This window comes from Rana temporaria, chromosome 3, assembly GCF_905171775.1.
Source record: "Rana temporaria chromosome 3, aRanTem1.1, whole genome shotgun sequence".
Lineage (NCBI taxonomy): Eukaryota > Metazoa > Chordata > Amphibia > Anura > Ranidae > Rana > Rana temporaria.
Genome location: NC_053491.1, coordinates 211,467,128 through 211,481,418, shown reverse-complemented (window position 1 = coordinate 211,481,418; position 14,291 = coordinate 211,467,128). Strand labels below are relative to the sequence as shown.

At 41.3% G+C, this 14,291-nt stretch overlaps 1 protein-coding gene across 1 annotated transcript in view; it reads left to right on the top strand.

Annotated features, from left to right (window-relative positions):
- Nucleotides 1–14,291, top strand: part of PTPRQ (protein tyrosine phosphatase receptor type Q) — a 326,169-nt gene that overhangs the window by 115,155 nt on the left and 196,723 nt on the right. The window contains exons 18-20 of the mRNA XM_040341603.1: nucleotides 2,543–2,725; nucleotides 5,506–5,607; nucleotides 9,418–9,538. Of these exons, the coding sequence (XP_040197537.1) occupies nucleotides 2,543–2,725; nucleotides 5,506–5,607; nucleotides 9,418–9,538 (406 nt within the window). The remainder of the gene's footprint in view (nucleotides 1–2,542; nucleotides 2,726–5,505; nucleotides 5,608–9,417; nucleotides 9,539–14,291) is intronic.

The window sequence follows — 14,291 nt, the reverse complement described above, 5'->3', positions numbered from 1 at the left end:
ATCTTGAAAAAAAAATCAATATTTTTTACTTTTTGCTATAAAAAATATCCCCCAAAAATATATATATAAAAAAACTTTTTTTTCCACAGTTTAGGCCGACACATATTCTTCTACATATTTTTGGTAAAAAATCGCAATAAGCATTTATTGATTGGTTTGCGCAAAAGTTATAGCTTCTACAAAATAGGGGACTGTTTTATGGCATTTTTATTAATATTTTTTTTTACTAGTTATGTCGGCGATCAGCGAATTTTATCGTGACTGCGACATTATAGCGGACACATCGGACACTTTTGACACCATTTTATGATCATTGTCTGGAAGCCCTGGTGGATGTTAGAGACCTTGCGCTCCTCCACCTTCCATTTGAGGATGCCCCACAGATAGTCAATAGGGTTTAAAGCGGGGGTTCACCCAAAAAAAGAGTTGTCAGAATGACAATTGGCTGTTTTTTTTATTTTGAGTGCACGTGCTCAGCGTCGTATCCAGAGGTTGTCTTTGGGAAATAGATGTATGAGTGCTGCCAGCATTGCTGCAGAGGTTACATACAGTAGTAGATGAGGTTGAAAAAAGGGAGCTGTCATTCAGCGAATGGCTGTCATCAAGTTAGGGCCATCTGTTTTTTTCTTTCAGCATCATGATTAATCATGGATTTATGTTGTGGGACACATGTTGTGGGACATAGTTTCATAGTAAGGTGAGGTTGAAAAAAGACCCAAGTCCATCAAGTCCAACCTATGTGTGTGATTATATGTCCGTATTACATTGTATATCCCTCTTTGTTTCGGTCGTTCAGGTGCTTATCTAATAGTTTTTTTAAACTATCAATGCCCACCACTGAGACCACCACCTGTGGAAGGGAATTCCACATCCTTGCTGCTCTTACAGTAAGGTTGAAGGGGTGGGGGGTCAGCCTGTCAGCACTCAGACCATACGCCTCCCCTGGTTGCTGCCACACACTTTTGACACCATCTGAACCAAGTAAGTTTATCTTGGTCTCATCAGACCACAGGACATAGTTCCAGTAATCCATGTCCTGTGGTCTGCTTGTCTTCAGCAAACTGTTTTCAGGCTTTCTTGTGTATCATCTTTGAAGAGGCTTCCTTTTGGGACGACAGCCATGCAGACCAATTTTATGCAGTGTGCAACATATGGTCTGAGCACTGACAGCCTGACCCCCCACCTTTTCAACCTCTGTAGCAATGCTGGCAGCACTCATACGTCTATTTCCCAAAGACAACCTTTGGATATGACACTGAGCATGTGCACTCAACTTCTTTGGTCGACCATGGCAAGGCCTGGTCTGAGTGTAACCTGTCCTGTTTAACCGCTGCATGTTCTTGGCCACCATGCTGCAGCTCAGTTTCAAGGCCTTGGCAATCTTCTTATAGCCTAGGCCATCTTTATGTAGAGCAACAATTCATTTTTTTCAGATCCTCAGACAGTTCTTTGCCATGAGGTGCCATGTTGCACTTTCAGTGACCAGTACGAGAGATTGAGAGCAATAACACCAAATTTAACACACCTGCTCCCAATTCACACCTGCGACCTTGTAACACTAACGAGTCACGTGACACCAGGGAGGGAAAATGGCAAATTTAGACCAATTTGGACACTTTCACTTAAGGGTGTACTCACTTTTGTTGCCACACATTAAAGATTAAAGTTGAGAAGCGGGGGAGGGGGTGTTCTGCTGTCGGAAATTACATCTTACATTAAAGTGAGAAGTGGGGGGTGCTGACTTCTTACCTCTTCTCCCATGCAGCCAGCGAGTTGAGAAGCTGGGTGAGGGGCTGAAAATGACTTCTCACCAGGCGGGGCCTCTAGTAATTTGGGGGACCCTCCGCAGCTTTGCGGGGCCCTAAGCAGCTTGCATAGTGAGCCTATAGGGCGGATCGGCCCTGGACACACCCCTGTCACGCATCCAGTTATACAGACCACAAAAAATAATATGTCAAAAATGACTCGTAAGACATACACATGCATGTTTTACCACTTATGTTCCTTTTTCTGACAAAATAACAAATACAAAAATGCAGAGGTTGGGCGAAAGGTTGTGTATACCAGTTTTAGTGCTTAAAAAAGTACATTGTTATAGGGATTTATACATCCGACGAAAAAGAGAGACAGCTGAAAAGGAAGAAAGGAAAGGGATTTGATACCAAAACATAGACAGTTCCTCTAAACGAGGGACAGCGGGGAGCTAGGTATTTTCTTTTATTGTGATATTCATCTAAAACCATTCTCTTCATAATTTGCTGGAAACATATTTTAAAATTGATGATCTCTTCAGATTTTCTTTGTCCTTCCATGCCATTGGTTGTGATATAATTGTTGATAATGCTTGTGAAATAACGCAGCTGATCTAATCTCAACATATCGCTTACAAAAAAAAAAACGCATGCATTTCTTGTTCTACCTGAATAATTCATTCTTGCACTGCATTTTTAACATTATCTCACTCCATGTTACCTAAAGGGCAGGCAAAATATCAGGAAATTGTATATCTAAATGGTTTGTTTCTGTGTTTCTTTTGTTTCAGTACCTGATAGTGCTCCAGAAAATATAACATACAGGAACGTTTCATCAACAGAAATAATTGTCTCCTATTCCCCACCATCCATACCAAATGGAATAATAATATATTACACAGTGTACATAACATGGCAGAATGGAACAGTAGAGAGTGCAACAGACACGCCTCATCTAACACACAGCATTTCAGGTATATATATATATATATTTATCCGTTCTTATTCAGTGTTTCTAGGCCAATCTTTTTATATATACAGCATTGACAGGAGCCTACGAAGGCAGGATTTCAGTGGAGGACAGACTATTCCCTTCACCATCGCTGTTTCTACAATTCTTTCTTATGTAAGTCTTTTGGGGGAAATTATTAAACAGCTAACACACACACAGATTTCAATCATGTTCATTGTTCGAGGTGGATACAAAAATCTCCTATCATAGCACAGGCATAATAAAAGTTGCATGGGGGAGGCACATAGATAAAATCAGGGTCTGTGAGCTATGTGAAAACAGAAACAGAGAAATCTACTTTTTTTATATTAATCTAAGGCCCAGATTCACAAAGACTTACGACGGCGTGTCTCCAGATACGCCGCCGTAAGTCCGAATGGCCGCCGTCGTATCTATGCGCCTGATTCATAGAATCAGTTACGCATAGATTTGGCCAAGAAACGAGCGGCGTAAGTCTCCTACGCCGTCGTATCTTGGGTTGCAATAATTACGCTGGCCGCTAGGTGGCGCTTCCTTGATTTCCGCGTGAAATATGTAAATGAGCAAGATTCACGAACGTACGTACGCCCGTCGCAATTAGTTACGCCGTTTACATAAGACATACGCCGGCGTAAAGATAAAGCATGTCTCTAGGTGAGCAGCCCATGCAAAGTATGGACGTCGGAACAAGCGTATCTTTTTACGTTGTTTGCGTAAGTTGTACGCGAATAGGGCTGTGCGTAAGTTACATTCACGTCACAGGCATTGAGCCGACGTATCTTGGGGCGGAAATACGACGTGATACTGAGCATGCGTGCGCATGCGATATTCGTTGGGCCATGCATCTACATGGGGTCAAGCCTCATTTAAATACAACACGCCCCCTACCCGCCTACTTTGAATTATGCGTGCTTGCGCTGGCCCGTAAATACGATACGCTACGCCCGCGTAACGTAGAGCGGCCATACGTGAATCTAGGCCTAAATCTCTAAAAACACTGCAGAAATCAGCAGTAATCAGCTGTAAAAAAAAAGCCACAGGATATACGGTAGATAAAAATTATTTTGACACATAATATTTCATAATTTATTTTTAAAAATTATAGAAAATTATGTTAAACTCAATGTGAGGCATTAGCGCTGAGATACGTTAATAATCAGAAATCCTAGACACTGATATTTATGTTTTATCAAACTTATATTTGTGTGATGCAGGGTTAAAAAAATGTCTGTGCAAGGTACGATTCATTGCACAATAAGCAGATATTTTTGCAACCTAAATGGAAGCACTAAGAAATTTGAGGGATTCTACTGATCCTTTTAACACCTAATATTTGCTACTGAGATTTTGGCTCCATGGCAGTTCAAGGGTGACATTGCTAGATGTCCATTGGCTGATGTATCTCAGAAGCTTATAAGTGAAAATGAGGACCATCTTCTAGAAGTGGCAATGTTCTGCTTAAAGTAGACATCTCCTAAGGCCTCGTACACACGACGTGCTGAAAAAAACGAAGTTCAATGCTTCCAAGCATGCGTCGACTTGATTCTGAGCATGCGTGGATTTTAACCGATGGTCGTGCCTACTAACGACCGGTTTTGACCTATCGGTTGGGAATCCATAGGTTAAATTTAAAGCTAGTTGGCTTTTTTTTAACCTATGGTTAAATAACCTATGGGGCCCACACACGATCGGTTTTGACCGATGAAAACGGTCCTTCAGACCGTTGTCCTCTGGTTAACCTATTGTGTGTACGAGGCCTAAGATAAATGTGGGGAATACTACATACACATAGGGGTGTATTTATCATTGATTTGACTAGAAATGTGGCCGCTATTTGCCCATTTTTCAACCAAGGTTAGATTTTTCACCTTTGTGATTCTTCTCACACTAACATCATTAAGGATGTTTAGAATATGTCCAAATATGGACAGGAATATCTTTGTCAACCGCTTCCACAGAATTTCCTAGGCCCTAAATACCAGGACTTGGGGAAGTGGGATACTGTGCATCCCTTTCTTCTCACCTGCTGTCACATGAAGTACAATATGGGACACATTCATGTTACATGTTTTTTTTTTATTTTACTCCCATACACACTAATAAACTGGTTAGGGGTCTGAGGGACCCTTAAATCCAGTTTATTGGGTAGGTAACCACTTGCCCCCCTCCCAATAAGGGGGTAGGTAGGTGGTGCATGAGATCCTCACTCTCACCAGCACACCTTCCTGCACACATGGGGTGCCTAAGAGCCAGGTGTCCATCAGCATCAGGTTAGGGTGCTTTGGGGGGCTCTTGTTTTGGGGGGAAATCCCTAAATGCTCACCCCCAATGCTGAAGGGCATGTGCACTGGTAACAGCATAGCAGGGTGCTGCATGCTCGCCACTCCCTTTCTATGGTGATACCTGCCTCTATGTCTGGTGTATCAGTCTAGTTCATTATGAAGCAGGAAAGGGGGGAAGGGGTAGGATTTTTATATAACATTTTTAATTAGAATAGAAAATAAATGTAACCCTCTTAAACACCATGAATACAATGGAGAACACTTCAGCTAACAATGAAAGGACATTCCTGATTTTTAACAAGATTTCCTGAAAAAACTTCCCAGAAAGATTTGTCCTAGAAAAATTCAAACTAATTAGATTCATCCAGTGTCAAAGGAAATTTTGACAAGGAAAAATACACTGTATGAATTTTAATGTACTGATGTTTATAAATATTGCCATATAAAAGTGTTAACACAGAGTTAATTTTTTGCTTTTTAGGTTTGCGCAAATATACCAGTTATATCCTGAAAGTGTCTGCTAGCACTGTAAAAGGGGAAGGTGTACACAGCGAGCCACAAAACATTATCACAGAGGAAGATGGTAAGAGGGTAACAGTCTTTGTGACCTTTCATTATTAAATAGTCTATAGCACTCAGTTATGCAGCTATACAATCAATTTAACATTCATTTGAGTGGTCTGCAATTTTTTTGTTCTGAGCCCTATGTATAAGATAACATTCAGAGATAGTTGTGATCAGTAATAAGTATATAGATACACAACAGTATTGAAAAAATACAAAATTTATATAAGAAAAGATTAATATTAGTCTATACATTCAATGTACAAACAGGGGGCCAGATTCACAGTAGAAATACTCAGGCGTATCTACTGATACTCCGGCGTATTTTCAAATTTGCCGCGTCGTATCTTTAGTTTGAATTCTCAAACCAAGAAACAACGGCTTTAGGCTTTGATCCGACAGGCGTACGGCTTCGTACGCCTTCGGATCGTAGGTGTAATACTTCGGCGCCCGCTGGGTGGAGTTTGAGTCGTTTTCCGCGTCGGGTATGCTAATTAGCTGTTTACGGCGATCCACGAAGGTACGCGCGTTCATCGCATTCTCTTACGTCGTCGCTAGTCGGCTTTTCCCGGCGTATAGTTACGGCTGCTATTTCATGGCTTATATTTAGACTGCCCATGTTAAAGTATGGCCGTCGTTCCCGCGTATAATTAAAAAAAATTTTTTGCGTAAGTCGTCCGTGAATAGGAAAGGACGTAACGCACGTCGCCGTTCAAAAGATTACGTCGGTGCGACGTCATTTCGTGCAAAGCACAGCGTGAAATTTCAAAACGGAGCATGCGCAGTACGTTCGGCGCGGGAACGCGCCTAATTTAAATGATACATGGTGATGTCATCCAAGAGTGCCGATGGAATCCGGCCAGGCTCCAGCATGGCTGTGTCTGTGGCACAGTGTTACACCATACCTAGCTATGTGATACCCTCTCTGCCCCCAGCACCAGACTGGTAGCGGAGGTTAACCCATCCATACCCACCAACACCTGTGTGGTACTGTAGAGGTTTTATTGACTTTTATTTATGTATGACCAAGCTTACTAAAGCCATTGACTATCCAGCTTTTACATCTGGCTCACCTTGCTATACATTGCTTTCCACAGGGTCAGTGCTTGGGACAAACTGTTGTGTCTACCAGAAGTGACTGTCTGATGCCTAAGTTGGCTCTAGCCTAAGCTGGTTATTGAGACCTGAGCTAAAAATGGCTATAGAACACCAGACCAGAAGGGACAGAGTTATCTAAAATAGCAGAAGCTGCATAAAAACTTTATTGCAATAAACAGTTTTATCTACTAGAAGGTGACAATAACACAGACCTAGCTATCTGGCGCTGTGCATGTGATATAATAACAACAGGACAGAGCAACTCTTTTTGTCACAATGATTCAGATACACACTCAAGAAACTATGGACAGCTGTAGCTAAACTATGAGAACATATTTTTATAATGGTGTTTGCTTCTGGTCTGGGTGAAATATAACAACAGAAACAGCTACTGTGTATGTAAGGTCATGTGGCTCAGCCCCCCCCCCTCTCTCTCTCTCTCTGTCTCTTTATTCCTTCCTTCTGGGGTTGTTAACCCAGTCCCATAGAGAAGGAAATGATGTACATACAAAACTCAGAGCACAACCACTTACAGTTTCGGATAGTAGAGGGCATTAGATCCCTACATACACATAACAGAAATCAGGCTTACTGGTATGTCATTTCTTGGTTAAATAATTTTTCTCTTAAAGATTAGTATAGCCTTAACTACAGTCTGCACAGGCATGAATTAGGCAGACAATTTAGACCCCTTTCACACTGAGGAGTATTTCAGGCGGTTTAGCGCTAAAAATAGCGCCTAAATACCGCCTGAAAAATTCCAGCCTGCAGACTCAATGTGAAAGCCAGAGGGCTTTCACACTGAGGTAATGCGCTGATGGGACCACTCCAAAGTCCTGCCAGCAGCATCTTTGGAGCGGTGAGAGGAGCAGTGTGTTTACCGCTCCTCCACCGCTCCTTCCCATTGAAAACAATGGGACACCGCGGTAATCCCGCCAGCAATGCGCCTCTGCAGTATTAACCTTTTTTCGGACGCTAGCAGGGGGCTAAAACCGCACCGCTAGCGGCCAAATACCACCGCAACTCCGCGGCAATTCCACCGGTATAGCGGCGCTATACCGCCACCGCACCTCCCGCTGTGAAAGGGGCCTAACTGCTAAATAAGAAGATTAAAGTCATGAATTTTTAATCTGTTTTAAACTACTTTGTACAAATCATTCCAGTGCAGTGTTGCCATATTTCATTGCTCTGTAAACTGCCATGGTTAGTTATTGTTATGCATGAGTATGGAGGTGTGGTCAGTGTAAGGCCTAAATTGGATCTAAATCCAACAATCTACTTTTCTTTCCTACCTCCTACGGCGACCTTCTTTCAGGCCTTCACACTAATCCACATCTTTTGTATAACTTTTAAACATGGCTACAGCAAGGGATGGGTTTTGTATGAAGCAGAGGCATTGATTGGCTATTAAAGTGATTGTTAATGTTTGATCGTTATTTTTTAAATAATAAACATGTTATACTTACCTGCTCTGTTCAATTGAGTTGTACAGAGCAGCCTCAAACCTTCTTTTTCTAGTGTCCCCCCCAGTGCATCTAGCTCCTCCTCCCTTTCATGATGCCCCCATAGCAAGCCGCTTGCTATGGGGGCACTTGTGCAGACTCGAGCTATAGACACATGCCGTGTGGCTCAGCCCCACACCCCACTCCTTCCTCACAAGATTTGATTGACTGATTGTCCTGAGAGGAATGAGAGAGAGAGAGCAGTGCTGCTGCTTTTTAGGCACAGAACTGAATTGAGATCAGGCTCAGGTAAGTATGGGGGGCGGGGGCACTGATCACAGAATATTTTTTTACCTTAATAAAGAATAAATTTAAAGGTAAAAACCTTTTGCCCTTACAACCACTTTAAGGCCTCATAAATTAGGCTGCTCTTCAAGGTTCATCAACTAGTCATGTTTTCCATACTTGCAGGCAGTTGCAAAGTTATTTTAATTAACTGCAGTGTAAAGGGAATACCGTAAGTAATAATTATAGCTGTAATTGTTAAACACAATCTTTAAATGGCTCCCTCAGCCTGACATGGGAAAGATAACTAATCTTATTTTTATTTAACGAAACACATTTGCTTAGAATTCAAAGTTGGAATTAGATATTTGACATCAGATGCCGATCAAATTTCTGTATTTTTTTTAATTTGCATGCTGCAGAATAACTGCATGTCCGGCATGATTACACTGTGGTGGAAATACAAATGACATATGTATTATTTCCTGTTTTATTAATGTGGCGTCAGTGTGTGTTATATGTTGTGTAGCATGGAACACTTTAAGCCTTGCAAGCAATCCCATATTTTTATGATCTTCCAATGTTATGCCCAGCAGGAATTTTCCCACCTCTTGAAGGCTGAAATAATTATTTCCAGCTTTCTTCCCCCAGAGGAGTTGTGTTGCAAATAACTTTATTTTTACATGCATTCACACCTATAAAGCTGATTTTTGCTTTTATTGGAAAAAAATATTACAGCGCAGAATTCGTATAATATATTAAGCAAATCACCGTGGTATGCCTACTGATCTGTGTTCTCATGAAATCGTTCTTTCCATTGAATCACAGAAACAGATGTGTTAATACCACCATGAAAAATTGTCCTTCATTTTTGTAGCCAAGAAAGTAACACTCCGATGGAGTGGAAATACCTGCTCCTCCTTGGTTTTTAAAGTGCAATTTCAGTGAATGGATTATGCAAATCATTTTTGATTGATTTACATGCTTCTTTTTTCTGCTTATAGCTCCATCAACTCCACCACGTTTTCTTGGTATAAAAGAGATGTCTAGTATAATTGTAAAGTTATCATGGCAACCACCTCTGGAGCCAAATGGAATTATACTCTTCTACACAGTTTATATCTGGTAAGACTCCAAAACGAAAAAATATTAACTTACAATAATCAGTGCTGTGTACATGCTTCCTGAAATAAAATCATATTAAAGCTAATTTAACAAATTAAAGCTACAATTACAAATGTTAATTCTTTGCTTCGGTTTGCCAAAGTGAATTGTCCATGCAAATGACCAGCAGTGGCTGCCTGAAAGTAATTATCTTTATGCTCATCAAAAATAACACAATCTGTAGTCATTTTGTTTCTAATGTATTAGAAAATATGTAAGTGAAGCATAGAATCTGGCCTAGAGAAAATTAAGGTAATTCCTTAAAATTTGCCTGAAATTAGTATTATTATTGTGCAGGCTTACATAACAAAAGTTTATATTTGCCCTCTTGAATAGCTTTACATACTGTGTTTAAGCCTGATATTTCAGCTTGTATCAGGGATCCACAGGTCACTTGAGATATGAGAATTGCTGTCCTATAAACTGCCTCACCTCATACACTGGGGTTGATACACTAAAGCTGGAAAGCACAAAATCTGGTGCAGCTCTGCATAGAAAAGAATCAGCTCCCAGGTTTTATTGTCAAAGCTTAATTTAACAAGTTAGAAGCTGTTTGGCTACCATGCACAGCTGCACCAGATTTTGCACAAAGTTTTAGTAAATCAACCCCGCTATTCAGGTTGGAAGAAGTCCATGCAATTAGACAATTAACAAGAACTGTGGACTTTAAGGGGTTGTAAAGGCTTGTGTTTTTTCACTTTAATGCACTCTATGCATTAAGGTGAAAGAACACCTGGCAGTGACCCTGTAATTTCCCACGCCGGGGACGCGCTGTCCTTCTGCCTGGGGTTTTCAGCTCTTGATTGGATAGATTGATAGCAGCGCAGCCTTCGGCTCCCGCTGCTGTCAATCAAATCCAATGACACGGCCCGGGGGCGGGGCCGAGTCCAGCATTTGTTTCTATGGATGCAAATGCTGGAGTCGGGAGCGCACCCACGAGGCAATCCCCTGGGAGATTGGTTCTCCTAGGGGGTTAAATGATGCGGGGAGGAGCCACGAGAGCTACCGAGGAACCCCAGAAGACGGTGTTTGGGGGCACTCTGTGCAAAATTAACTGCACAGTGGAGGTAAGTATGACATGTTTGTTATTTAAAAAAATAATACTTGGATAATACTCAATAAAAATCTATTTGAAAAAAATAATAATAATAATAATAATAATACTCAAACCTTTACAACCCCTTTCAGGTGACCTTTGACCCCATGATGCAGGTTGAAGTTTCAGATTGAGATAATTTAGATAAATAAGTAAAGCCAATGGGCAAATAGAAATCTTTGATAAATGAGCCTGCATGATTATAATGATTCATTCTTCCTTTGAATCCCATGAATGATCCATACTAATGGTAGCCTTAAGGTATCCCGCAGAGTAGTAATAGGGGCTGCCTGATACCAGTGAAAATTTGGCAGAGGACTTGGCCAGGATATTTTGGGTGTGAAGGCTGTGCAGCCCTGAACAGGGATGCACAGTGATGTACTTGGAAGTGGGGACAAACGTGAGCATTTAATTATATAGGCTACGTTAGCCTGGGGGAGGAGAAGTGAAAGAAGAAAATCTGAAGAAAGCACAACTTCAGCAGCCTTTGTTAATTATAGCCAAATGTTAGATGGGTGAGCACCACTGCCATGACTTTGGGGAATCGGAGATCGAGTTATACTGTATAAGGTTGAACTCATATATGGAGTATTTAATTTAGATGGCAATGTTTGATCCTGATTTTTTCAGAGGTGTAACTAGAACCTTCAAGGTCCCAGTGCAAGAACCCACAAAGGGCCCCTCTTACCTATGGGCATAGGGCCCTTTCCACTGATCCTGAGGCCCTTTACTCCCATTGTGAGGCCCTTTATTACAGACCTTTTCACATGTTCTACAGCAGGCCACCCCCCATGGTGGCAGAACACCAGGGCCTGGTCACAAGTGCAACTTTTGTGACTCACGTAGTTGCACCACTGGTGTCAGTAGTTTTTTATTATTATTATTATTATTATTATTATTATTATTATTATTATTATTATTATTATTATTATTTTTAACCTTTTTTTGCATTTATTTATTTATTTATTTTTTTAGGAACCCTATTGGGGGCATTGGTGAGATATAAGGGGTCTAAACAGACCTCTGATGTTCTACCTTTGAGACAGGGAAAGGAGATTGAGGACACAACCCTCAATCTTTATCTCTGCATCCTCAGCTGCACAGAATGGATGAACAGGAATAGCTCTGTACAGAGCTTCCCGTTCATTCACAAACTGAAGCTATGTTTACTTGAGACAGTGATTGGTATTGATTCAGAAATGGAAGGGGCCAGTAAATTACATATTTACCGGCCCCTTCCCCTCTATGCATCCTGAAATCACCCCCCGCAGCAGCCGGATGAGATGGAAGGGAGGAAGCCAGCAGAGGGGGCTGAAAGAACATCTAAGTACCTTCTTTCCTAATCAATATACAGCTTGTACATGACTCAGCTCTTTCCTAGCTTGTCTATAAAGAAACAGTGTCAGGAAAAGCTTCTAGTCTCATGCTAATGGTCACGTGTTCAAAATAAAATAAAAAAGCCTTTGGAATACAGAGTAAAATTAATATCAATAAAATGTTTCAAATTGTCATACAAATATATATTTTAAATCTATATATATTTTTTTAGCAATAACTGCTGTGGTCTGATTTCTTCCAATCACAGGTCCCTTTGTCATGCCCCCCCCCCCCAGCCTGTGAATAAGAGGGAGGTAAAGCCTCCATCAATTAAAATGTAATATCCCAGCCCCATTATGTTTAGCTTGTTAGTGGGCATGGAGGAGGAGGGAGGGAGTGGGCTGTCATTTAGCAGTCTGTCTATACACCCACATGTGTGACTCCATAGTCGCATAGGCTGCCCAGATGCAATAGGGAAGAAATGCTCAGGGTAGAAATGCACTGAAAACTGAGCACATGCACTAGCCACCAACACTGCTTTGCAAGATCCCCAACTAAACCACACACAACTTTACCTGTTCTTTTCTTCACACTCAAACAAATTTCCAAAATATGTGAATCTTGCTAACAATGAAGATAAATCCTTAACTACTTGCCGACCAGCCGCTGCAGTTATACAGCGGCAGGTCGGCTCCCCTGCGCGAGGTCACGTAGCTATACGTCACCTCGCGAAGCGGCCGCTAGGGGCACGCACGCTCACCCCCCGCTCGTCCCTGATCCCGACGCGTGTGCCCAGTGGGTGCGATCACCGCCGGGCACCCGCGATCGCTCGTTACAGAGCGAGAACCAGGAGCTGTGTGTGTAAACACACAGCTCCCGGTCCTGTCAGGGGGGGGGGGGGAAATGACCTATCGTCTGTTCATACAATGTATGAACAGCGATTTCTCATTTCCCCGTGTCAGTCCCACCCCCCTTCAGTTAGAACACACCCAGGGAACATGATTAACCCCTTCCTCGCCCCCTAGTGTTAACCCCTTCACTGCCAGTGGCATTTTTATAGTAATCAATGCATTTTTATAGCACTGATCGCTATAAAAATGACAATGGTCCCAAAAATGTGTCAAAAGTGTCCGAAGTGTCCGCCATAATGTAGCAGTACCGATAAAAATTGCTGATCGCCGCCATTACTAGTAAAAAAAAAAATTAATAAAAATGCCATAAAACTATCCCCTATATTGTAAAAGCTATAACTTTTGCACAAACCAATCAATAAACGCTTATTGCAATTTTTTTTTAACGAAAAATATGTAGAAGAATATGTATCGGCTTAAACTGAGGAAAACATTTTTTTATATATATTTTTGGGGGATATTTATTATAGCAAATGTAAAAAATATTCATTTTTTTCAAAATTGTCACTCTATTTTTGTTTATAGCGCAAAAACTAAAAAGCGCAGAGGTGATCAAATACCACCAAAAGAAAGCTCTATTTGTGGGAAAAAATGGACATCAATTTTGTTTGGGAGCCACGTTGCACGACCGCGCAACTGTCAATTAAAGCGATGCAGTGCCGAATGGCAAAAAATGGCCTGGTCTTTGACCAGCAATATTTTCTGGGGCTGAAGTGGTTAATATCTCTTCCAGATTCTACCCCATCTTCCTTTAGGACAAAACTTTCATTTTACTTGGCTTAATTCCTATCCCAAATATCTGGAAATTCACTTTACCTGGCTCATATCATACTTTTTATGCAGCTAACTACAGTATATTCCAACTTTCCAATGATTAAAAACCCTTATCTCTTCTTGGTCTCACCGCCACCTATCATGGGTAGGGAATGACTAGTTATGACTTGTATTCTGAAATACTTCAATAAAAATCTATTGTGAAAGTGAAACATCAAAAAGGTAACATTTTTTTTTTAATTATTGTTACGTATGCTGTATAATTGGAAACACATAACAAACATATGATGGGGTTATTTCAAATTTGATTGAAATGTTGGAAATACACTTAAACCGCTTGCCCACCAGCCAACATCATTATACTGCGGCAGGGTGGCATGAACGCTCAAATCACCATAGGTTTACTTCAGTGTGGAATCTCGCTTTTGTGGCGCGCATTCCCATTGGCCAGTGGGGGTGACAGTGCAATTGTTTCCCTGCAGTGATAAAATGGCGATCTGCCTGTTTAAACAAGGCAAATCTTTGTTCTGACAGGGAAGATCACACAGATCCTATCTTTCTGCTAAACAGGAAGACGGATCTGTGTGTTTCCCCAGTCTCACAGTCCCCCATACAC